The sequence below is a fragment of the Colletotrichum costaricense genome (genome assembly GCF_030867565.1).
Source record: "Colletotrichum costaricense strain IMI 309622 chromosome Unknown Scaffold_5.1, whole genome shotgun sequence".
NCBI classification, from domain to species: Eukaryota; Fungi; Ascomycota; class Sordariomycetes; order Glomerellales; family Glomerellaceae; genus Colletotrichum; species Colletotrichum costaricense.
Genome location: NW_026848234.1, coordinates 1,843,602 through 1,867,951, shown reverse-complemented (window position 1 = coordinate 1,867,951; position 24,350 = coordinate 1,843,602). Strand labels below are relative to the sequence as shown.

Below are 24,350 nucleotides of genomic sequence, written 5' to 3'. Positions count from 1 at the left end.
GCCAATATGTCGGGCAGGCGCGACTTCCTGAGCCAACCGGCTCCCGAAAACTACGTCGCTGGTCTTGGTAGAGGTGCTACTGGCTTCACTACGCGATCAGATCTGGGTCCTGCACGCGAAGGACCGACTGAGGACCAAATCAAGGAAGCGGTCGCCAAGCGCGCAGCACAACTCGGCTTAGGCACCGACGGCAAGAAGGCGGAGGAGAAGGACGACGACGATGACCGGTTCAAGGACCCCGATAACGAAGTCGGCCTTTTCGCAGGTGGCGTGTACGACAAAGATGACGAGGAAGCCGACAGGATATGGCAAGAAGTTGACGAGAAGATGGCGAGAAGAAGGCAGAAGCAGCGAGAAGCGCGCGAAAAGGCCGAGCAAGACGAATATGAACGGAAGAACCCCAAGATCGCACAACAATTTGCGGATCTTAAGAGAGCGCTTTCGACGGTTACCGACGACGAATGGGCAAACCTTCCTGAAGTTGGAGATCTGACAGGAAAAAATAGGAGAAGCAAGCAGACCTTGCGACAACGCTTCTACGCGGTTCCAGACAGCGTTCTGGCTGCTGCGAGGGACTCATCAGAGCTGGGCACCACGGTTGCGGATGACGGAGTAGCATCAAGCTCCGAACAAGCGGACGGCACGATGACGAATTTTGCCAAGATTGGTGCTGCCAGAGACAAGGTCCTCAAGTCTAGGCTCGAGCAAGCGTCACAGGACGGAACCGAATCATCAGTCGCCGGTAGCGCATCGAGTATCGATCCCAAGGGCTACATCACAAGTCTGAACAAAAGCGTCCTCAACGAATCGCAAGCGCAAGTCGGCGACATCAACCGTGTACGCGAGCTGTTAACATCGGTGATCAAAACGAATCCGAATAATGCGCCGGGTTGGATTGCTGCGGCTCGCTTGGAGGAACTGGCAGGCAAGACGGTCGCTGCACGGAATGTGATAGCACGCGGATGCACACATTGCCCCAAGAGCGAGGATGTCTGGCTGGAGAATATTCGACTGAATGATGGAAAGAATGCGAAGATTATTGCCGCTGAGGCAATCAAGAAGAATGATCGATCTGTGCGTCTCTGGGTCGAGGCGATGAGACTGGAGAATGAGCCTAGGGCGAAGAAGAAGGTCATCAGACTCGCTCTGGATCATATATCGGAATCAGAGGCACTATGGAAGGAAGCGGTCAACCTCGAAGAAGATCCGGAAGATGCCCGGTTGCTGCTCGCCAAGGCAACAGAGCTTATACCCCTATCCGTTGATCTGTGGTTGGCTTTGGCAAGACTGGAGAGCCCTGAAAACGCTCAAAAGGTGCTCAACAAGGCACGAAAAGCAGTGCCTACGTCTTACGAGATTTGGATCGCGGCTGCTCGACTGCAGGAACAGCTTGGCCAGGGTACGAAGGTCAACGTCATGAAGCGTGCCATTGCAGTTCTGGTCAAGGAGTCCGCCATGCCCAAACGCGAGGAGTGGATTGCCGAGGCAGAAAAGTGCGAGGAGGATGGCGCTGTCATTACGTGCGGAAATATTATCAGAGAAACACTTGGCTATGGTCTCGACGAAGACGACGACCGCAAGGACACCTGGACGGAGGACGCCCGAGGCAGCATCAATCGCGGCATGTACGAGACAGCACGCGCCATCTACTCATATGCGCTGCGTGTTTTCGTCAACAGCAGAACATTGTGGATGGCTGCCGCCGACCTGGAAAGAAATCACGGAACAAAGGAATCGCTCGCCCAGGTCCTGGAGAAGGCTGTCGAGGCATGCCCCAAGAGTGAGGTCCTGTGGATGATGTTGGCCAAAGAGAAGTGGCAAGCCGGCGAGGTCGACAATGCCAGATTGGTACTCGCCAGGGCTTTCAAGTCTAACCCGGATAACGAAGACATTTGGCTTGCTGCTGTCAAGCTCGAAGCCGAGAACGGAGAGACCGAGCGCGCTCGTAAGCTACTGGAGGAAGCCCGCGACCAGGCCCCCACGGATCGCGTGTGGATGAAGAGTGTGGTTTTCGAGAGAGTGCTGGGCAACAGCGATGCGGCACTGGATCTTGTCCAACGGGCGCTGCAATTCTTCCCTGCAACGGCGAAGTTGTGGATGCTCAAGGGACAAATCTACGAGGACCTTGGAAAGGTCGGCCAGGCACGCGAGGCCTACAGCACAGGTGTCAAGGCGGTGTCAAAGTCTATTCCATTGTGGCTGCTCTACTCTCGACTGGAAGAGAAGGCCGGGCTCGTCGTCAAGGCTCGCAGTGTTCTCGACCGAGCCCGACTTGCGATACCCAAATCGGCCGAGCTTTGGTGCGAATCTGTCCGCATCGAAAGACGCGCGGGCAATCTCAACCAGGCCAAGTCCCTCATGGCCAAGGCACTCCAAGAGGTGCCCAAGAGTGGACTCTTGTGGAGTGAACAGATCTGGCACTTGGAACCACGGACTCAGCGCAAGCCGCGGTCACTAGAGGCCATTAAGAAGGTGGACAACGACCCTATCCTGTTTGTAGCTGTGGCCCGAATCTTTTGGGGCGAACGCAAGCTCGAAAAGGCACAAAATTGGTTCGAGAAGGCGCTGGTGCTGGACAGCGACAATGGCGACACTTGGGCTTGGTATTACAAGTTCTTGCTCCAGCACGGAACAGACGTAAGTAGCTGTCTTGGTGACTATCGATTTGACGTTTGTAAGCTAACTCGATCCCAGGAGAAACGAGCGGATGTCATCAACAAGTGTGTCTTGAACGAGCCACGCCATGGCGAACACTGGCAAGCGATTGCCAAACAGCCCGCCAATGCAAGGAAGGGAACCGAGGAAATCCTGAAATTGGTTGCTGAAGTGTTGGAGAAATGAATTATGTAATAGCCTGTGTATCAAACATCAAGGGTCGGTCGGGAAGGATAGAGGAGAAAAGGTCACTTTCAAAATTACCGAGCAGGCAGCAAAGAATACCACGAGGAAGCCCTGTGGACTTTCAAGTAACTGAACATGAGTCAAATGATTATAATTGATTCGTATTGCGACTCCTAACCCAGAGCTGAGAAAGCAAACCCGATGCCCGTTGTCATGATTGATCCATTACGTAGAAAACACAAGAAAATGATCGCCAGAGTAGTCGTAGGGCTTATTTGCCGCCGAACCAGCTGGAGATGCCGCTCTTGGCCTTGGCGGCTTCGGTCTCGACGGTCTTGTCAAAGGCGTCGACCTTCTTCAAGGCTTCGGCCTTTGCGTCCTTGGCGTACGCCTCGACGTTGCTCTTAGTGGCAGAGAACTTCTTGTCGGCCTCAGCGACCTGGCGAGATTGTCAGCGACGATTGATCATTGAAGATGTGCTGGAGACAGGCCGGGCAGAGGTGGGCAAAGATGAACTTACGGCCTCGTCAAGCTTGGCACCAAATTGCGCGCCCTTGTTCTGGGCGTCGGGCGTGCGTCCGGGAAGATGAGACTTGACCTCGGCGGATGCCTTGTGAACGTCACCTAAATAACGTGGGTCAGCCTTTGCGATGATGAGAAGGCAGCGATGCGACGGGTAAACATACTCTCGAACTTCTTCTCCGCGGCGGTAGGGTTTCCGCCAGCGCTGTAGAGGTAGTAGCCGACACCGCCAGCGGCAGTGAGACCGAGGAAAAGGGGAGCCTTCTTGGACATGTTGATTGGATTTGTGTGTAGTGTAGGGTGTAGTAGAGCTGGTTGACGTGTGACTTCTGAGCTACGATCGGGAGAAGCTTGAAGCTATCGTCGTGATTATGTGATTTAATTGATTGAATTAGAGAGAGGAGAAAGAAAGCAGTTTTCGTCACGAGAAAGAGCAGGATGGCATGATCTATTAGTACCTTGCTATCGAATCACTGGCGCCGCAGCTCTTGTCTCATTTCTTGCGCGGTTACACTCCTTCCCACACGCCTCCTGGAACCAAATCACACCAGTGAGCTGCACTACCGACATGCCGTCGACCTGGGGCAAGCAGGCGAGGAACATTTGGAGCTACGAAAGCTCCGGTTGACGTGAAGGTGTGAGGGATACATGACGTAGAGCAGCATGAATGCGGGGAATGGGAAGTAGCTTCCCCCCCAGCCGCTCCTGGCCGAAGAGCTCCACCTGGGACCGGGACCACAAACTCAGCATGCACAGGCCATCACCTCCAGAGGGGACGGACACGATACCTTGTGATCACGCGGAAGCGGATGGAGGAATGAAGTATTTGTGACGTACCTCTTCAGACCTGATCCTGGTAAGAGTGCAGCATCCACTGGATCTCCAGCGTCACCTCAGCTTGTCAAAGCTCCGAAAATCAGCTGTCACTTTCGATGTACACTATGCGTAGGGAGTAATGTTTTACGCTATTCATCCAGGTCTCCTTACAACTTCCACTGAGCGCAGATGGACCTCTCAGCCGACGATCGTGCCCGTCAAACCATTGCCTGTGGCTTCACAGTGCTCCATGTGCTTCAGAGCCAGGTTTTGCACGTTAGATAGCATGAAAACACCTGTTTGAGCTGACTCTCTGGCACGCAAAGCTGAGGTGGTGGCTAGGGGGGCTCGACGCTCGCTGGAAAAAGCTGTGACATTACATCATCGCCGGAGCTGAGTACGCGACACCTCGCAGGCTCCTGGACTGACTGACTGGCCCGTGAAGTGCATGAGCCAACCTGTGTTCAGCTTTTGGGTCTAGGCCTCCACGACCAGCCAACGCCTCCTGCTTTCCTTTCGTTATTATTATTGCTGCATCGTGCTAGCCTTGTTCAGCGTCCTCCATTTGGCCACTGCCAGCCGATGGTGGTCTAGCCCACGCTAGGTCCGAAGAAGAGGTACCAATTGACTTCCCTGAATTCCTCGCTCGTCGGACCATCGACCTTGTAGCCTCACATCGGCCTTCTCCTTCTACGGCCTCTTTTCTATTCCCACCCGTCGACGGGGCGCGCTTGGAAACATCATTTGTCTGAGTAGATTCGGCACAATGTTCAGGTAGCCCACTCAGACTACGCTTCTGAATTCCACCATCCCAGGGCGAGAGCCGCCAATCACCCCCGAGAAGGAAGCTAAAGCACCTCCGGCCCGGATTCCAATTCTCCCCCCCACCAACGACGAACCCCCTTTCACCCTCAAGGGTGCCGTTCCGGTCTCACTCCGGCATTGAGCCTCAAGGCGGGCATCAACACGGAAGCTCTCAGACACCGGGCGAGCGAGGCTGCGATACAGCGTTAGAGCGATGCCTTCCTTTCGAAGCTCTCGTCGGGCCACCGGCTTGAAAGATAGTGATTATGACCACGAGATCAGCCTGGTCAACCATGACAACCGCGGTTCACCGAGCACCGAAAGCCTTAGCAGACCTCCTCGCGCGTCAACCGGATCGCAGTTACTCCGTGATGAGGACACTACTGGGAGTCACGATGCGGAACCGAATGGGGACCGCAGTACGGAACACGATACCGATCAGGATGCCAGTAGGTCTGGACGCTTAGTAGAGCCAGAACAAAGTCACCTGTCGAAGGCCGCTGGGCATCGGAGTGCTCCCACGCTTGAACCCCAAACGACAACGGCCACCACAGCACCGTCTATCGAAGTCGAAGGTAAGAGATAGCCATGCCCAAGTTATGGTGCAGGTTCTGATAGTACATATTGAAACAGAACCCACGCCGATGGAAGGCACAATGCCCGGCAGAAGCAGCAGTCAACGACGGAGGCCAGCCACAGCGGATCGAGAAACAGCTATTGATGTGTTGTGGGAGAACGAGCGAGGCTGCTTTGTTTGCCGTGTTGCCCTATTTTCCGGCAAGGCTTTGGGCAACCTCGACCCATCGCCTTGGACGAACCAATTTCACAAGACGAGTCCGACCACGATCAAGACAGCACAAGTACCCGATCCGTCCTGGGAGTGGGCATGGCCTGAGTGGAAGATACATCGCGAAGAAGGTGTGGCCATGGACGAGTTCGGCTGGGAGTACTCGTTCATGTTCTCCAAGAGATATTCCTGGCATGGTCCGAAATGGTGGAATTCCTTCGTTCGGAGGAGATGCTGGGTTCGCAAGCGCATCAAGAAGAAACCGGAAGACATATCGGAAGACCCGCACATGCTGAACTCCGACTACTTCACCGTTACGCCTGCCAATCACAGCCGTTCCTCTAGTGTGGCACGTAGCCGGCGAGAAAGCGTTAGCAAGGCGAGTGTACAGACCAGTGTGACAGAGGAGAAGCAAGACATTGAAGACGTGTGGACTCTTATGGCCGTCCTTCGAGGCTCTCGCATCGACCGCGAAAAGATTGAGGCCTTTGAGAATTATCTCGCGCATGCCAAAGACAACCTCGAGCACTTACAGGAGGAGATGCACGATGTTATGGGCATATTTGTGTTTCAGGCCTCGAGAAGACTGCTGTTGAGTCGCTTGACCCAGATTTATGATGAAGCGGTCGCTGCAGACGAAGAGAAGCACGAAGATGCAGACAAGGCAAAAGAAAGAGAAGAGAGAAGGAAACACCTTGCAGCGGCAATCAAACATGCAGACGAAGAAGTCAAAAGGCTTTCGTATTGGAGCGATGTCAAAGGGCTTGCAGAGAATGGCGAAGCCAAACATGCTGTTGCAGAAGACGAGGGATGGAATAAGGGGTGGGAAGGTGTTGATCAGAGTGGTCCTGCGCAACCCAACTCGGGTGCCTTACCTGGTTCGCCAAAGAAGTAATAGGGACGGTGTCGTAATCATTCTTTTCTTGTATACCCGACTTCATATATCCAAATTTGCTAGTCATTGCCTGCGGTACGGATACCTAGCAGTGAAGTAGTCGATGAACAGTGCAAAATAGTAAGCTCAGTGTCGCTCACACTGTTGTCGGCCGGCAGGGGTCGGGTCAAATTTCTGGGGCCGAAAGACCGGGATCAATCGGCGCGAAGTGGAAATTCTTCTGCGGATAGCTTGCCCGCGACTTCAGCGAAACTGATGGCATTCGTTCCATGACACCAAATGCAACAAATTTCAAGCCCAGCACACAACATGGGCCATTCATAGCAAATGTCCCTGGGAATCACGCTATCATTGAGAGTCCGATCTCACTGTATCGGCTCTTCTGGGATCTCTCCGATTTCCAGGGTTCCTCAAAGATGGTCTCGGGCGCCTCGAACTCAACTACCACTTCCTCGTCAATGGGTGCACACAGCTACCGATGCAGCCAGGCCCAGCGCGGTTGAGACTCCCACACCGCGATCTCGAATCGAAGACGAAGAAGCGAACCATGGCACCAACCCAACCTGCGATACTGCCGTGAGTCCTACCTTGGAAGGCCCGGCCGTCGAAGACGAAAAGATCAAGACGTCACTGAGAGTTGAGGACTTGACGCTGGGTGACGGTCCGGACACAAAGCCGAAGGAAGCACGCAAACCTACGACGCTGCATCCACTTGATACCATCAGCGAGCGTCGTAAACCTTTTGAGCATCTACTTAAAGATGCCAGCGAACGCAAGTTCAAACGACCGAACAAGACGGGCTCTACCCAAGTACAGCATGACTCTATACTCGTTACGCCGACAATACGTTACCAGCCCCAGCGAGAATCGCGAGCCAGTGTTCAGCGATTCCACCAAAGCATAACCAGGCAAATCTGGCTCGAGACGGTCCGACAGGTCAAAAAGGGGTCATTTAGCAACTGGCGCAATACTTTGGACCTTCTTCGACGACAGACCCGGCCTGTCAAGGGGCCCTGGCAGCGCAATGTGCGTAAGATCACAGTCGGGGTTGAACTCGCATATACGCTCCTTCACGATGTCGACCAAACTATTTGGGATATACACGAACAAACGAGATGTCATATTGAGATGCGATGGCCAAAGGATAAAGAAGGGACACTCAGTGAAGTGGGATATCTTTTCCTCTCAGGCGACGAGGATGCCTTGGAACACGCGAGCCAAGAAATATCTAGACTCGCCGCTCGAGCCGACAGCACGATCAGTATAGAAGGAGCCATCGGCAGCAACTTCTCTACAACACGGCGTGACGAGGTAGCTGGAGCAAAAAACGAAACTGTGTGGAAAAGTTCCGAGGAAGAGCAGCGTCCAGCGTATATGAAGGAATACTCACACAAGCACAAATACGAAAGTATCCCGAAACCGAAAGAATGGACGCCTGATTCATTCTTGGCCTATATAACCGCCATCACAAACGCAAGGATCACTACCCATGATAAGTACAAGATGTACGGTGCGGGCCCTGCCGCCGACAACGCGGCTCTCAAGCTCCTTTTTAGCGCGTTTACAGATGAGTCTTCAAGACATGCGCGGTCGAGGCGCGCATTCAAACAAGCTTTGCGATTTATTGAGCTGCGTGGCAATGCCTATCGTAATCACGCCCGGGACCTTTTCCAGAGCCAGCGAGATGCACCTTTTTCGATGGATACCGGCGTCTTCAACATTATGCTGGAAAACTGTGCCAAGTTGAAAGATCTTCGCAACTTTCACGGCGTGTTAGGGATGATGATTAGCTATGGTTGCCAGCCAAACGCGAAAACATGGGCGTTATACATGGAGATGATTGAGAGCAAACAAATCATTCAGCATGTTCTTCGACTCATGCACTCGCTCGGCCTACTTTTGGACCCCGGCGTCGTGCCACTCGTCACGAAGCAACTCGTCACGGAGGACATGCGCAAGCTGGAACACAACTGGCCTGGCATCCGCTCATTCCTTGAGACCCTGACCGCCAAGTACGGTACGGGCTGGTCATCGAGGCCAGTCATGCACGCCATTATGAACGAACTCGGACGTATGGGCAATTTCGCCTCGTGCTGCGACCTCTGGGACATCATGGCCGAGTCTCGAAATACCTTTCCTACCACGCTCACGCTCAACACGATGCTTCAACATGCGAAAACCCAGCGCCATCTCATATTCGCCACGGCCGCTTTGGAGAAGGCCCACAAGCACTTCGTCGTGATGAACGAGCAATCATACCACATACTCTTCTTCCTTGCCTTCAGGCTCGACAGGCCCAATGCTATGGGCGTCATCTGGCGTTATGCTTGTGTAGCGGGCAGGACCAGCTCAGATATGCGCAATCAAATCAGCAACTGGCGGTACGGCGTCAACCCGGAAAATGTTCTGCAGCACGCCATCGAGCCGAATCCCAAAGCCCACGCGGCCCCCTCTGCTCTGCCAACCTGGTTCGATCAGGACGTAACAGGGGCGAACCAAGTCAACGGTGCCCGGATCAGCAAGGCCACGCACGAGTATTTCCGGGAGCACAAAATGCGACCTTGGTACCCGCTCCATCAGCTCCTCTCGTGGGCCTGGGAAGCCGACGGGAAAATCATCGCAGCGGTCAAGAAGGCCAAGCAGCAGAGCCTGCAGCATTCTCCTCCCACGCCACTGCGTACCGTCACTACGCCGGGAATCATGGTGATGTACCAACGGAACGGGCGTGGCCTACGGACGCATCACATGCAGTTGAAGATTGAACATGTTGCAGCCACGGATGACTTGCCACCGTCATCTGTTGATGGAGACGACCAGATATCATCATCATCGTCCGTGAACGAGGACAAGACGACAATAGTAGTGCCGACTGAAGGTATCACAATACCGGTAATGAAAGACGGCCAGCCGTCGTCATCGGTTGACACAGACAACCAACCGTCACCGTCTGTTGACAATTACAAGACAACGATAGTGCCGACTGACGCACTCAGAATACCGGCAACCCAAGGCGTGTAGGCTCAAAATGGGGACTAGGGTCAAAGTCTCTGCATAGGAAAACAACCATCTTGCAAAATTATTTATATTATAGACAACTATGTATAACAAACCCCCCTTCTTCTTGTAGGATAGCTAAGAGGCAGCTGGGACCGGGGAGTGCAAAATACCCATAGAATTCTGTACAACAAGACATACTTTTATGACAATTGTGTTCCAAGATGTGAAATTGCATCCTTGAGCATGGCTAAGGTAGCTGGTATGAGGTAAGTGCACTACTGTTTTCATCCAGTCCATGTCTTCGTTACTAGTTTCCAAGGCATACATATATCGATTCTCTGTGGCCCATTTTACTCACAACTGGTCCAAAAACAAGACACGTTGGATCTCTAGAGCCCAATGACAGAGAAAGACCCCTCTTCTCAATAGGAGGAAGATTAAGAAAGTAGCAAGTGTAAAAAGGCGTTGGTGGGGTTATGCAAATGATCATAAGTAAGCGTGACAACTAGGTAAGCCCGCAGAGGGCTACTGCCTTAGCTACAGCACGCAAAGATTGAGTCTTTTGAACTCTCTCAACATGCGGCCAGCCCTCTCTCTCCCCCTTTCTCCCCCATTGAGCCGCCGCGACTGCTGTTCATCATCCCCACTATGCCTAATCACAATCCTGTCAACGGCCTCCGGGACACCCAACATGATGAGGAAAACAACACGAGAAACATTCATTCATCCATTCCAGCCAAGCCATTGAAAAAGTCTCTCAAGCCTTCTTAAAAGTCATACGGATCCGTTGAGTCCGGTCTCTTCCAGGCCCGAGTGCACGCCCACGTCATTCATCAAGGTATAGAAATTTGATATTCCCGGCCGCTGAGCTCACTTCTCCTTGCCCTCCTCTGTAGACGCGGGAACTGCGGCCGGCTTTGACTCCTCTGCGGTCTTGTCCGCCGCCTTGGCCTGCTCCGTCTTCGGGGCTGACTTGTCCTCAGCCTCGCTATCCTTGCTGGTTGCCGAAGAGGCCTTGGAGACCTGGCTCTCGAGGTCCTTGTCCTCCTCAGCGTTGTCAAACATCTCCGTGTCGTCAGAGTCGGTCAGAACCTCAGTGCCGTCGCCAAGGAAGATGATGCGGCCCTTGTAGCCACCAATGCCGAAGGGTTTGCCCTTGTTCTCCACATCCACGTCGTAGCCGCTGTCACTGTCGTCGAAGTTGTGGTGAACTCCCGGACCGCGGAATTCAGCTAGTTGCAGGTGATGGATCAGCGCTCCTCCTTTGGAAAGAAATTATGGAACACAAAAACAAACGATGGCTACAAAAAGGGGGATAATGGTTGTATTATGGGGATAAAGAGACTGGTCTCATGATAGTGCAGATGGAGGTCGGCGCGCGCTCAACTCCTTAGGAAGATGTGGATTCGGACGTGGATTCAGTCGTACCGTATTCGGGAGGGGCGCAAGGTCCGTCTCCAGCAGCAACCCGCTTGGCAATCTCCTCGTACCACTCCTCCTTGGTCTTGCCGCGCAGAAGACCAATGATGCACATGGTCATGTTGTCGCAGCCAACACCTCCGGTCTCCGAGTTGGAGGCCAAGCAGTTGTCCATCATGTTCTCGCAGATCTTGTCCAGCTCCTGCTTAGCCGCAATGCCACGACGGACGAACTCGACAACAGCCTGAGAAGACTGGCAATCCCAGATACCTAAGAATACTGTCAGCCTGTGATATCCTTCCTCATATCCGGCGCTTCCAGCTTACCGTCGCAAGCAATGACCAAGAACTCATCGTCGTCGCTGATCTCGTGGGTCTCGACGTCAGGGAAGGCGGTGACGATCTGGGCCTCGGGCGAGAGCTCTGCGCTCTTCTTGAACTCGAAGTCACCAATGGCGCGGGAGAGAGCAAGATTGCCGTTAACACGGCCAAAGTCGACAAAGCCACCGGCGGCTGTGATACGGGACTTCTCGGCTATGGGGGGATTTCAAGTCAGCTTCAGGTATTGTTGCCTTTGCCATGGCCTAGTACTCACCCTCGAGCTGGGGCTTGTGGTCCTGGGACAGGGGCTTAGCCCGTCCCTTGATACCAAGAACGCTTCTCGAGTCGCCAGCGTTTGCCTAGTCGCGGAACGGTCGGTAAGTAATGCGAATACATCGCGCAAAAGCGGACGTAAGCAAACTCACAACGTAGATCTTGTTGTCCGAAATCAGGCCAACGCAGGCAGTGCAGCCAGAAACCTCCTCTTCGTACTTGGGATCTGGTACACCCCAAGGTTAGCTCATGTATGCAGCATAGGGGGCAACAAGTGGTGAGGGCCAGAACTGCAGCACAGCCGAGCCTCCAGGTACTGCCGAATCCGAGATTGTGAATTTACCGTTAAGAATCGCCCGATCGGTTGCCAAGAAGCCATCCTTCAACGCCTGTTCGTAGTTGCCCTTCTTAAAGGTCTCCTGCTTCTTGATGATGTCGTGAATGTTCTCTCCAGCGAACAAGGCTACTTTGTCGCCGCCATGTCCGTCAAAGACTCCAAAGAAGGAGAGTTTTGACTCGTGTTTCTTGGCTTCGTCGCTGCCGGGGGTGAGAAGGTCGAGGATGGTGATGTGAGCATCCTCCATGCTTATGCGCCAGCCCTGCATGGCAGAGACGCCGTAGAGAAGGCGCTCATCTTCGCCCTTGGCCGAGGACTATAATTGTGAGAAGTAAAGTCAGTAGGTTGAACCAAGAGGCTGTTGAGTTGTAGAGATACGTCATCGAGTGATCGTTGCTGCGAAAAACAAATCCAAGCCACCTTGCTGTGTCGCCTGCCCGCGCGATATCACCGGCAGGAACGGCCAAGGCAGGCGAGGGTCGGAGGGGACCCCGGGGCTGGCTGCGAACAAAGAGGAAGAGGCCGCAAAGGAGTAGATTGAGTATGAGGGTGTAATGATGGGCATATCGAGGGAGAGCAGCGCGTCTCGGGGAGAGGTGAGGGTAGCGGTAGATTATGACATACCTTCTCGACAACGGGCTCGGAGAGAGTTTGACCCATGGTGACGGATGCAATGAGTCGGCAGCACAGCTACCGGGTTTGACTGGATGTCTGGTCGGTCAAATCGTAGTCGGAAGCGTACGTCGATATCGTAAGGTTGCCAAAGAGAAGAAATTTTTTCAGTGCCAGTCGTGCGTGCGCAAGAAGGCTGTGAGGAAAAAAAGAGGCGAGGTGACAGGAAGGTGGTGCGGTAGCAAAAGGTTCTAGATCGCGCACACTCGAGAGGAAGCGGGGTATCCGAATCGCAAGGGAAATGGGCAGGGGACAGGCGTCGATCCCTAAGAGATGTTGGGTCTGCTATCACAGGTAGTAGAGGGTCGAGTTCGGGGTGCGGTAATGCGAGGAAATTGGTCGCGCCAAAATTGTGAGGTTGCGCAAGAGAAGTGAGGGAGGTAGAAGGAGGGAAAAAATGACCCGAACTCAATCGTAGCTCGGTGTGGGTGAGGTTGTGAGTAGGAAGAGTTTTCTGGATGGGTGATGAACAGAGACCAGGTCGCGTGTTGTGGTGAGTGGTGAGTTGGTGTGTTGTAAGGCAGAGCGAGAGCGTGTGTGGTAGTGGTAGGTAGCCCCGGGGTCAACAGAGTTGCTGTGCGATACGGAAAGCGCAAGCAACGCGGGACAGGACAGGGCAGGATAGGACAGCCTAGCCGCGGACAACAACCTAAGCTGGGGCGAGCAGTTGCTTGCCCGGATTGCTGGCCCCGACTTGCTCTACCTAGGTAGGTACCTGGTAAGGTAGGTAGGTACCTTCCATATCTATGGAAGGGTAGTAAAGTCGAAGTGTGGTGACTCCGACGCTGCGAGGAGGCGGTACGTACTACCAATCTCGACCATCACAAAGATACTACATACCTTACCTTACTTACTTACCTACCAACTATCCTGATGTAAGGAACTAAGATAGCGCATGGCAGGAAAGGGGTCAGTCTTGCATATCCGTTCAAAGGTCAGTTGGCGACAGGACTATGAGGCGAAATCGGGTACGGATAGAAAGGCCACGCTACGGATGCCTTCTCTGGTAGTGCTACGTCTGGGTATGAGTCTGGGTCTCTTCGCGGCATCCACTGCCTTGCACCAACAACAATCAAATCTGTACGAGGGGTTGGTCACATTACCAATGTCTCCTCAACTCAGTTTCTTTCAGCAACATCGTATGTGGGTATCTATCAACCTTGCCTACCTGAAGTCAGTCACCTTGAAAAGTTGTAAGAAAGATCTTGTTTACCAAGAACGTATTTCACCGAGTGAACAAACTTGACCCGAAGTTCTAGCGAGCCTTACAACGACGATTTGACGAGGCGAAACTGTGTAGGTAGCCAATTCCATAGACCAACGCAACGTCTCCGGCCGGAGCGGGATTTGCTTGCGCCTCTCATTCTTACTTGCATATGTCGTCCCAGCAAGACTGGCAACGGCCGCCACGTAGCCGATACCCAAGGAGGCACATTAACCCTCATGGAGGCGGCAAGTGCAAGAACTTCGTCGTCATTGCCCGCCTCTGAGTTGTTCTGTTCCCAAAAAGAAAAAGCCCCAGCAAGGTTTGCGTGCTACGGATCCGATACGGAACTACCTGCTGAAAAGAGACGAGTTTACCTGCAGTTGCGTCATACCCGACGTCGCGAGCTTACCACAAACAACCTACCGTATCATGCTACCCAGGTGGGCAAATTTCCACACAGAAGCTAAGGTAAGGCATTTGGAACGAGGTCCAGGTTCTATTGGACTCTCACTGCCGATGTCCATGGAGTTGACCGGCTACGAGAGTTTGGATTTCAGACCATGGGAACCAATGTTGAACTCGGTCAGCACAGGTACAATTATCTGCAAACCACAACCAAAGCCTCGAGAAACACACAGACTTCCATCATCGCGTTTAGTCAAAGTCCAACCTACCCACCTGCCATATTTACGGAACCTGCACGGTTCTCATGCAAGGGCCTCCCGCCCCTCTCTCGCTCTAACGCCAAAACAAAAGAATCCCATCTCCCCCCTCCCCTTTTCAGGCCCTCTCCTCTCCGCCGTGCTCCTTCTTTCCCCCGTCCCCTTCTTGGCCCGAGCGAAGCTAGGACCTGAACAACCAGACATGAATGGACGGTAAATGAGGTCCAAGCTCTTTGCTGTCGCTTCGGGGAATCCGATCTAAGTGACTAGTATCAACCCCAGAGGCCGCTTTTCCCTAAAATACCTACCTACCTATCCAATCGTGCCAATCCAAGGCTGGGGCACAGGACAGCCAGGGGCCCATGAGGGTGAACGTTCTCCACTTGGCTTGCTTACCTAAGTAATTCATTTTGCTAAGCATCTGCCATTTGGTGCTGCCGTAAGCGTGCCGTGGGCGCGATGCGAGCCAAGTTAGCCAACCCCACAACTTACAAGCCTTTCCGGAAGCACAGACTCAGCGGGATTTTGCTAAACAGACACACGAAAAAGGGGTCCGCCCTCTTAGATAATAAACTTTTGTGGCATCGCCAATTCAACATTACGGTCTGGGTTTACCTGGACAGGGTTGTGGGTGGTGGTCTTTATCTCTTCTCCATACCAAAAAATTACTAGATCCTCATATCCATAGTTCCCACGTTCCATCGTCAAAGAACGGACTAAATCAAGTAAAGAAAAACACTTGAGCAAGCGACTCTGCTCGGGGCGGGTATAACAAAATCGCAAAGACGCTTCTGAACGAAAGACAAGTTATATCGCGGGGTAACGAGGTGTGGCCATCCCGCCCACCCTCGTCACCTTTTCTCACATGAACACGCGGAAATCCTCACTGCTGCTGTCTCGCCGACTCCGAGGACCCTTGTTCCCCACTGTTCCGGCTTCCGTCACCCAGCCAGATCCCTCCGACTCGGGCCCCGACGAGTATCGCGCCAGCCCTTTCCCCTTGCCCAGCACTTCGCTGCTTGCCCTTGATGATGCGTAATCAGGCCGGTTGCCCGAGGCACGTCGCTGCATGAGAGAGTCCCTGTTCCAGCGTCCGGCCATGATGTTGGAGCTGGATGATGATTGCCGTGACAGAGGAGTTTGCTTGCCTACCCGGCTGTCCCTGTTCACCGGCCCGCTCGAGTCTTTCTTGATGATGCTGAGAGGCCGAGGAGACAGCGATGGCGTGTGTCTCATAAAGGGAGAGCTTCGTGTCAATTCCTCGTAGGCGATGCCGAGCGAGTCTCTCGGTGGCGGTATCGTCCGCCAGTTCTCCGTACCCCTGGCCGACTCGAGGGAATCAGAGTCGTCGCTGTCCAGAATGTACCTGTTGCGCGAGGGAACGACTGAGCGACCGCCGAAGAAGGGACTTGAGTCAGACTTCCTGCTGATCGGTCGTGAAACTGAGCCATGACGCGAATCCGGCCTTGAATCCTGCCGAACGAACCTGCCCCTTCCTGATCCCGATCTCGAGCTGCGAAGACTGCTTTGTGATCCCAAGTCACTCATGATAGGAAAAGCTTTCCGTGGTCGTTGTGACGGCGAAAACCTATTGCCATTCGTGGGATTTGAGCCCAATGGCGTTGGCTGTTCTGGGATCGAGGCCAGACTTTCAGAGCCAGAGGCGCCCGGTAGCAGCTGCGACCTGTCGAGGGTCAATCTGGATGGCTCTCCCCACGGGCTCGTGTAAGCAAGGTCAGGTGTTGCCTGGATACTACTTGTTTCCGCATTTATAGACGGGATGGTGACGTCCAGCACGCTCCGGAAAGAATCATCTCGTTGACCCTGGAGAAAGCCAGAAGATCCAGATAGCACGTCACTCGGGCCGTCGTAGGTGCTCGTCGATCCCTGATGCGTGTGCTGAGGGTGAAACAGGACGCCCTCTGTAAGCCAGGACGACGTGACGGATGGGGATCTCGGCGTAGGGCTTCTTTCAGATCCCCTCCAGTATGATGAGCGGTTGTTCGTATTTGACTGTGACATACGAGAGCCGGTAATGGTTGAAAGCGTCCTCGATTGTCTCATCTTTTGTACAGCAGAGTTGAAATAACCCCTGCTGCGTCGATTGTCCTCAGGCTTCTTCAAATCCCCAACCGATGATCCGTCTCTGCTGTGAGCCCCTCCGTTCATCACAAACGATCCAGGTACTGGTTCCGATATGCTGTTTTTGAAGTTCTCGTGGATCGATTCTCGCTTTTGCCTCCTCCGGCAACATATGATTAAGAGGACAACAATGGCGAGGAATAGAAGTGGTAAGAGAATCGCCAGTGCGATATAACCAGCTTTCAAGCCTTGTTGCGGATCGCTTGTAGGCGCGGGATTTGTTGGCTTAGTAGAAGATGTGGGAGAATCGGTGGTAGTAGTGGCTGGTAGAGGTAAGACTTCCAAGTCTGCCGTCACCGTCTCGGTCTCCTCTGAGCTTTTTGATGCCGCCTTGACGTTGACTGTAATATTCTCGGGGGATGTAGTCTTGGGCGGCATTCCCGATATGACCAAGCCATCGACATTGACCCAGTCTGCTGAGGAGTCGATACTTAGATCAATGTCTGAAGGCGTCCATAGATACGGTTCCACGTCGAAGGTGAAGTTCTTTCCCGGTGTCGCCTCGATGCTCAAGTTTGTGTTCCGGAAGATTCGCGTAACGACGGACACCGATAGAATAATGTCAAGAGTATCAGAGTATACATCCCGGAAAGTGAGCGTAGAGTTTGAAGATTTTGCATCCTCGGGGGGATTACCCTGGATTTCGAAAGTATTATTATCGACCGAGAGCCAGCTCGGAAGGCCGGATACGGTGAGGTTCAGCTCGGATGGCGTTGTAGAATTCCCATCCAACCTGATACTACCGGCGAGTGCAGTATATGACACATTCGTCCCGCGCGTTGCGTTGATTTCGATTGTAGGCGTGTCTGTTGTCAATCTGTGGGCACCAACAACGATGGAGAACACAACGGAAACAGCCGAGAATCCGATAATGTCAGAACCAACGAGGCTGAAGTCGAATTTTTGGGGCGGCTGGACGAGAGACTCGAATGGTGGTGTTTTCCCGGCAAATGTGAGGCTGCCAGCGTCGAACTTGATCCACGAAGGCAAAGGGCTGCTATCTGCGGAAGTGGCGTAGTAGTTTAGCCCATCTCCAGCATAAGAGAACGTGTCCTTGGCGAATGTGAAGGAGAAGTCGGAGGCGGGAGAGGCCACGACGGCAGATGGCGATGATGTATCACCGAAATTCTTAATTTGCTCTGATAGCGGGATATTGAGCTTGGGTGTAGGCCTCCTCGTCACCACGAGAGTGGCCGTCATCGTAGCAGACCCAGAATCGTCCGTTGCAACGATGTCCACCGGGATGCCCACAACTTCTCCTGCCGGAACATCTTTGTCTTCGGGGATTCCAGAGAGCCGGCCGGTGCTAGCATCGATCGAAAGCCATGCCGGCGAGTTCAGGAGGCTGTAAGATAGTCGGGATTGCGAAGAAAACGTTTGAGGTGAAAGAGTGTACGAAAATGGCTCCGATATCCTCGTCGCAGGTGGTAGCTGAGAGTTGAATGGGAAGTAAACGACTGGTACGGCTCCTGCAAGCGCAGCTAGACTCAGGAACACAGACAACATCACGTACATTGCCATGACTGATGCGTTGTACGAAAGGAGCGGCATCTGCGAGCCAGAGGAGCGGAAAACAAAAACAAAATCAATCAGAGAAGACCATGTCAAACAGAAGGTTATCTCATCAGAAACGAGAGAAGCCTAGGACGATAACTTTACCCGTAGAGGATATCCTCGGCGCGAATCTCGTGGTCCATGGCTCTCGTTTTCTGGTGCTACGTGTCTCCCTTCGTGCCAGTGATCACGCCCTGAGAAGGGATTCGTGGGTGGGCGCGTCCTCCCCGAACTGCCGCCCTTCCATGTGGTCGGTCAACGGAGGGTACTACTTCACTCGAAGAAGCAATCGTTTCAGCGTGGCAAAGGTTCACTTGCCATACTTGGAGTGTCAGAAGGCGACTAATCGAGGACTGCATTCCAGCGGCGGGTTGAAGCGCCTCAAGGGTGTTGGGGATAGGTTAGGCCCTGAGGCATAGAGGGAGGCGGGATGAGACATGTCCACTCGGAACGTGTGGTTCGACGAGGTCCGGAATGTATTAGGTTTGTTCTGCGGGTTAGTTCGAGGGTTGATTAAACAGTCCATTGCTTTACATTGGACAATACATTCGTCAAGCTTATTCGGTCTTGTGCTTGACAGGAGGATAAGATGGTGTAATCGGGAGTACTTGGGAGAGGCAGGAGGGCAGGACATGTGGTTCCCTTTTGTTAGGTAAGCCCTGCTTGGGTATCCCGCAATACCGGAGCGTAACGAAGGCTTCTTCCGATTTCCACCCACACAAGCCACGCTTCTACCCAGTCAAGTGGGTGACAAAATTGATTTCCGCCTCACACATCCGACAAGCAGTTCCACCGCTATTATCACTAGCATTAATATCTATTAGGCAGAGTATATTCCTCTGAGTATATACCTCAGAAGAACTTTAATATAAAGGGTAGTAATTATGATATGAGCAGTGAAAGGGGTACTTATGAAGATGAATAGCAGGAAATCGATTATGTCACCCGCATGCCAGTGAGGCTCAAATCAACCGTCGTTGCCAAACAAATTGGAAAGAGCGGAGAGTGCAGGACCCTGAACATGGTTGAAGCGGAAAGCGCGCAGCGAAGAAGGGGCAACCCCGCTTGAGGCAAAACGCACCTCCCCTTATCGGAAAGTCTAGATTGTCGTCGGCCTCAGCAAAACGGACGTTGAAATAAAATAAAAATAAAATCCCATGCAAAAAAAGGCCAGCGATACCGCTCTTCCGTGCCTGCCATTTTTACTTCTAGCCTCCAGTCTTTACCTTAGGTAGATCTGCACCGTTTCCCGACAATCACTGCCTGCCTAAGTAGAAAGAGCACCGCTTAGCCGCTTGTGTCGGCCTACTGCCAATAAGCTCAACCTACTTTGCCTCGCCTTATTACTTCAAGCTGTTTCCGTGCGCTCCCTGGGCTGCTTCTCACACACAATAGCATTATGCGGATTCTCAACAACCCCCTCATACCAGAGAAGATGGAGTCACTCGACCGCTCTCCCTCGCCTGAGTTTTCGCCCTTGGCCATTGGCGAAGACTTCACACCGCTCCCCACCTACAAGGCCGCAACTACGTCAGCCTATGACATGTCCGGCCTCCTGTCAACTCCCCTTCAACTCCATGAAGATCTCGCCTCGGGATGCGGCGGTCAAACCTGGCCTGCAGGCATGGTGCTTACAAAACACGTGCTGCGCTACCACCGAGAGAACCTCAAGGGCGCGAGAATGTTAGTCATTAAGCCACTTCTATTGCGTACCTACTGCCACGTCTGCTTCTCTTCTCGGCCTCGTGGTCTGTCATGTTCTACTACTGGTTATACCATGCTACATGATATCTAGTCCTAGTCCAAGCGCCGTCATCGCACGAGGAGACATCATTGCTATGGACTGAGCTGACTCGGGGCTTTTCGGAGCAAATAGACTTGAGCTGGGCGCCGGTGGCGGACTCGTCGGACTGGCTGTGGCTTTAGGTTGTGGATTGCAGGAAACACTGTACCTCACAGACCAAGACGAGATGTTCGAGCTGATGGGACGGAACACCAAGTTGAATGGCCTCGAAGACAAAGTTAAGCCCATGATCCTGAACTGGTGAGTAATTTACCCCCAGCTCGCTTGATCCCAGCCGTGCGCATCCATCCCCAGAGGTCCCGTCCGGGAACGCCACGGGGGCCAGAATGTCTATGTGCACGGTAGGAAGCCTAGGGTGCTTTGAGATCTTCGAGATGCTCGAGACCCTCGAATGGATTCAAACTCACATGGTCCACATGAACGTCCGAAGGTGTTCTTCTGCAGGAAACTCGAAGGGACTCGAGCTACCGTTCGGCTGATGTACGGATGACTGATCAATACCATAGGGGCGAACCGCTACCGCAAGAGGTTGTCGATTTCAAGCCCAATGTCATTCTGGCAGCCGATTGCGTCTACTTCGAGCCGGCATTTCCACTCTTGCTGGAGACTCTGACCAACCTGTTAGCGTTGGACCCAGACGCGATTATCTACTTCTGCTTCAAGAAGAGGAGACGTGCGGACATGCAGTTTCTCAAGAAGGCACAAAAGGCGTTCTTGGTGACGGAAATCGTCGACGAAGATCGCCCCGTCTTCAGCAGAGAGGGCCTATTCCTCTACACTTTTGCAAGCAAGAAGCCGACTTCAAACGGGAACCGAAAGTGATTAGATTTGATGTGATCTTCGAATGGGCGACCCCATTTCTGGAGCGATAGAGCATTGCGCCTCGGCCGCGGGACACCAGATGTTCCTAAGCGCGAGAGCTCCTCATCAGTTGAAGAGACTCTGCTTCTGCTGGACGATGGCACATCTGCCAAAGCCAAAGCACTCGAGCCATGAGTAAGTCAACAATAGAGGGAACATAGTAGCAAGCAAAGTTCAAGGTGGCCGTCGGAGATGATACAAACATATCGGAGACCGTCATTCTGCCATTCAAGTGGCTCACCCAGCGGCACAATGACAGACCGCAGAAGAGCTAGACGATGGCCAAGCTTGCGAGTGGTTCCCTGATCGCATTACGTACCCCGGCAAGCAAAGACCAGCTTGCGGCATTTCGAATGGGTGATGTTGAGCGACGGTAATTGTGCCCCGGAACTTACGTCAATATCAACGACGGGAAGCAGGGAGTTCCATCCGTGTCGTCAATGAGATGGAGAATATTAGGATCAATAGAAAGCAATTCATTTATGCACCATTAATAGTTCATACGCCATGATGATCGTTAGGAACGGTGGAGACGATGGAGCGGGACATAAAAACAACCCGGACTGCGATATTCGACCGCTTGTTCTAGGCCATCACTCTGCACAAATATTACTCGACTTGCCCGGGACCATCAAGAATAATGAGATACAACAGTTGCTGCGGCCGATGTTAGTCTCTCTGGTGACCCGGTCAAGTATCACAACTTCAACGTCCAACACACTGACAACGGGAATAAAAACAGTGTGAGGGGTTTTCTTCCCACCTTGACCTTTAGCCAGCTGAAGGCTCCTGCACGCCCTTTAAGGGCTTATCCAGTGAGATGCCAGAGTGGAGTATTTCTGCAGATTTGGCGCTCGTGGAACGTGGTCCGACGTGTTAGAATATCCACCGACTACTGCAGGTTGGTTGGCAAGTCCGGAAGTGGCAGAATAGGCCCTCATAGAAGATGCATGTCGTGTCAGAGCTGAGGAAGAGGGAGGAATTGAAGGGAACCAACAAACACAGTTCCAGGGCAATGGCTTGCTAGAGCTGGCTGCTGGCCCAGTGGGTGAGTGGTTAAAGTGATGTGGCATTGCCTGAGCTGCTGATCGTCCGGGATCAGAGCCGGGCCAGGGGGCCAGACGGGCTGTGAGGGTTGCGCTGAGAGAGGAGGCTCAGGGCAAAGTCTAATTGTGATTGGCGCGTACCTTGCAGCTGCAAGGAACCCGTGCAGGCTGGGTTTGCTCGGAGCCGTGGGCGCTGGACGTCGCCTTGTTAGGTTCTATTGTTGTATCGTTCCTGGAATCCTGTCTGTTCGTTTCTCCTGCCATTTTCTTTCTCCCCCTTCGGCCCTTCCCCAAGCAGCCAAGTTCCCCCCTTCCTTCCTTCGGGCTGGCAGGTGCCCATCTGGAGCCTCAGGCACACACAGTATACCTTCAGAAGTCTTGTTGGTGTTACCCTCGGTCTCTCTTCTCTCGCGAATTGATGTTCCAACGACGGCCCCTCGGCACTGGCCTGGACTTCAGGAACAATCCACACCTGCGCTGTAGTGTGGTGCTGACGTTAGGTATGGATACAGATACCTGCCGCGTGCGATGATGGGGGCAGCCGCGGCGTGGCAAGGTAACATCCCCAATTTCTCGACCATTGTTTCTCAATGTTTCCATGGGCGCACAGTTTGTTCAATGTTACATCGCAGCCAGCCGCCATGGGCGCTGGACACTGCTTCATCCGACCAAAAAAAACGAAGAAGAAGAAGAAGAAGAAGATGAAGCAAAGAAACACTGGAATATTTCCTGTCTCTCCAGCGCGGCAACGAGCCGTCCACATTCCAGCAATACATCGCAGGCCTCCGCGCAGCACAGAGTGCCCTCCCGAATGTGCGAAAAGATTGGCGGCTGACAAGCAGGTACCCGTCCTCGACTGCGGTACTCTCTGGGCCCCCCGGAGCCACCGGCTGATCGTCATTCTTTCGCATCCAGGATTCCCAAGGAGGGGTGTTCAACGGTGTTCGGACCCTGGCACTGTCTGGGCCTCTTTTCCCCCTGGACTCTTGACTAGCGAAAAAAGCTGGAACCCTTTTCCCAGTTTCCGCGTGTTTCAAGGAACAAGCACCTGTCCGACGGTTCGTCCAATCATGCAATGCCGGGGAAGGAAACAAGATGGCATTGTGACAAGCGACAAGGCAAGTTGGACAGAGAGATTTGAGTCCGTGGAGAGACGAAGTGAAAGGTTGGACGAGCGGGCAATAGCAAGGACATGGGACGGAGTCACACAGTCACTGTCTGCCGCGATCAAGCGATTGTCGCGACAAAATAGCAGAGCACGTCAGCTGGCAGAGACCAGACAGAACATACCTACCAAACCAGCCGCGAGGGAATCGGTCTCGGTAAGGCCCTAGAGACATGTGATGGGCTCAATACTTGGCTATGTGATGCTTGCTGACTTGGCAAGACTTTACGACTTTCGGCTACATCCTGCCGCCCCCGAACTCCAAGATCCATGGCCTGCGCCTCGCTACCCACCTTATGTTGTCCGATCTTCTTTCCACTTCCCGACAACCCAATTGCCGTCCATACGACGATGATTTCCTCTCAGTCCCAAAACGAGTCACGACGTTGGCAGTTGCTGGTTCACTGACTGGCCAAAACGACGAACGGCTTACGTTTCCTCGGCACCCAGTTCCGCTTGTCTGATGTCTGGGTTAGTGTGCAGTAGTCCGCCCTGCTTACCAGGACTAACGGCTTGACTTCCAGACAACGACAGTTTTGGGGTCCTGGGGCTGTTTAGGCGAACGGCCAGCAAACATCAAGATGGTGGATCGATCGAGCCTTGTTGGAGGGTCAAGAGGGGGCCACGCCCGTATCAAGGAGTCGAGTCCATCCCCTTCAAGGCTACGAAGCAAGCCCGGCCCGCCAGAAATGGCCCGAAGCACGTATTTTTTTTTGTGAGGATTGTCCCTTGGTGGGCCGGTGCCAATGATGCAGCGAGCAGGTCGGTCAAGACTCCCAAGAGGCTGCGCTAACGGATCCAACGGGCTATTCTCGCACCTCCATGGACCGTTCAAGTTGCTTCTTCTGTCTTGGTACGTTCTTTTTTCGGACGTCCAGCCCCAGAGCCAGGGTCAGCGAACGACAGTTGCCGTGAAGTCAACCATCTCAGTGCCGATTGACGACTCGCTCAGAAAACGCAGAGAAACTGCCTCGGCCAAGGGGGAGGATCTCCAGTACTATGGGGTTCTTCTCTTTGCACCTCGTCCTAATGACTGCTATTCTCAGTGGAGGAAATGCAGTCATCCCCCCACTTTTGCTGTTTATTCCCTCTCGGGGCTTTCGCGACTTCTGTAGGACGCTACCCGTCCCTACGGTGCGGCCCTGGTTGTGCCTGGACAGCGCTTCCATGCTCTCTCAGGTACCGAGGGCACCATCAGCAGCTCCTTCGTCACTTGGTTGGGCGAG

General features: G+C 53.3%; 7 protein-coding genes across 7 annotated transcripts; 3 read left to right on the top strand and 4 right to left on the bottom strand.

The window, feature by feature from the left end:
- Positions 1–6: 6 nt before the first annotated feature.
- Positions 7–2,841, top strand: CCOS01_05756 (PRP1 splicing factor; the record flags this gene model as incomplete). The annotated part of the gene is made up of 2 exons (XM_060453933.1): positions 7–2,637; positions 2,695–2,841. 2 exons carry the CDS (start codon positions 7–9, stop codon positions 2,839–2,841), a joined length of 2,778 nt encoding a protein of 925 aa, XP_060315705.1.
- Positions 2,842–3,112: 271 nt separating this feature from the next.
- On the bottom strand, positions 3,113–3,636 carry CCOS01_05755 (uncharacterized protein; the record flags this gene model as incomplete). The annotated part of the gene is made up of 3 exons (XM_060453932.1): positions 3,113–3,280; positions 3,362–3,465; positions 3,528–3,636. 3 exons carry the CDS (start codon positions 3,634–3,636, stop codon positions 3,113–3,115), a joined length of 381 nt encoding a protein of 126 aa, XP_060315704.1.
- Positions 3,637–5,197: 1,561 nt separating this feature from the next.
- Positions 5,198–9,683, top strand: CCOS01_05754 (meiotically up-regulated 65 protein; the record flags this gene model as incomplete). The annotated part of the gene is made up of 4 exons (XM_060453931.1): positions 5,198–5,558; positions 5,617–6,648; positions 7,138–7,695; positions 7,855–9,683. 4 exons carry the CDS (start codon positions 5,198–5,200, stop codon positions 9,681–9,683), a joined length of 3,780 nt encoding a protein of 1,259 aa, XP_060315703.1.
- Positions 9,684–10,532: 849 nt separating this feature from the next.
- CCOS01_05753 (protein phosphatase 2C) lies at positions 10,533–12,671 on the bottom strand (the record flags this gene model as incomplete). The annotated part of the gene is made up of 7 exons (XM_060453930.1): positions 10,533–10,894; positions 11,091–11,351; positions 11,408–11,614; positions 11,676–11,760; positions 11,827–11,900; positions 12,018–12,327; positions 12,636–12,671. 7 exons carry the CDS (start codon positions 12,669–12,671, stop codon positions 10,533–10,535), a joined length of 1,335 nt encoding a protein of 444 aa, XP_060315702.1.
- A 2,742-nt stretch (positions 12,672–15,413) lies between these two features.
- On the bottom strand, positions 15,414–18,215 carry CCOS01_05752 (polarity establishment/cellular polarization; the record flags this gene model as incomplete). Its single annotated transcript, XM_060453929.1, has 1 exon — positions 15,414–18,215. One exon carries the CDS (start codon positions 18,213–18,215, stop codon positions 15,414–15,416), a length of 2,802 nt encoding a protein of 933 aa, XP_060315701.1.
- A 1,432-nt stretch (positions 18,216–19,647) lies between these two features.
- Positions 19,648–20,874, top strand: CCOS01_05751 (uncharacterized protein; the record flags this gene model as incomplete). The annotated part of the gene is made up of 3 exons (XM_060453928.1): positions 19,648–19,931; positions 20,125–20,292; positions 20,559–20,874. 3 exons carry the CDS (start codon positions 19,648–19,650, stop codon positions 20,872–20,874), a joined length of 768 nt encoding a protein of 255 aa, XP_060315700.1.
- A 3,176-nt stretch (positions 20,875–24,050) lies between these two features.
- Positions 24,051–24,293, bottom strand: CCOS01_05750 (uncharacterized protein; the record flags this gene model as incomplete). Its single annotated transcript, XM_060453927.1, has 1 exon — positions 24,051–24,293. One exon carries the CDS (start codon positions 24,291–24,293, stop codon positions 24,051–24,053), a length of 243 nt encoding a protein of 80 aa, XP_060315699.1.
- Positions 24,294–24,350: the final 57 nt, after the last annotated feature.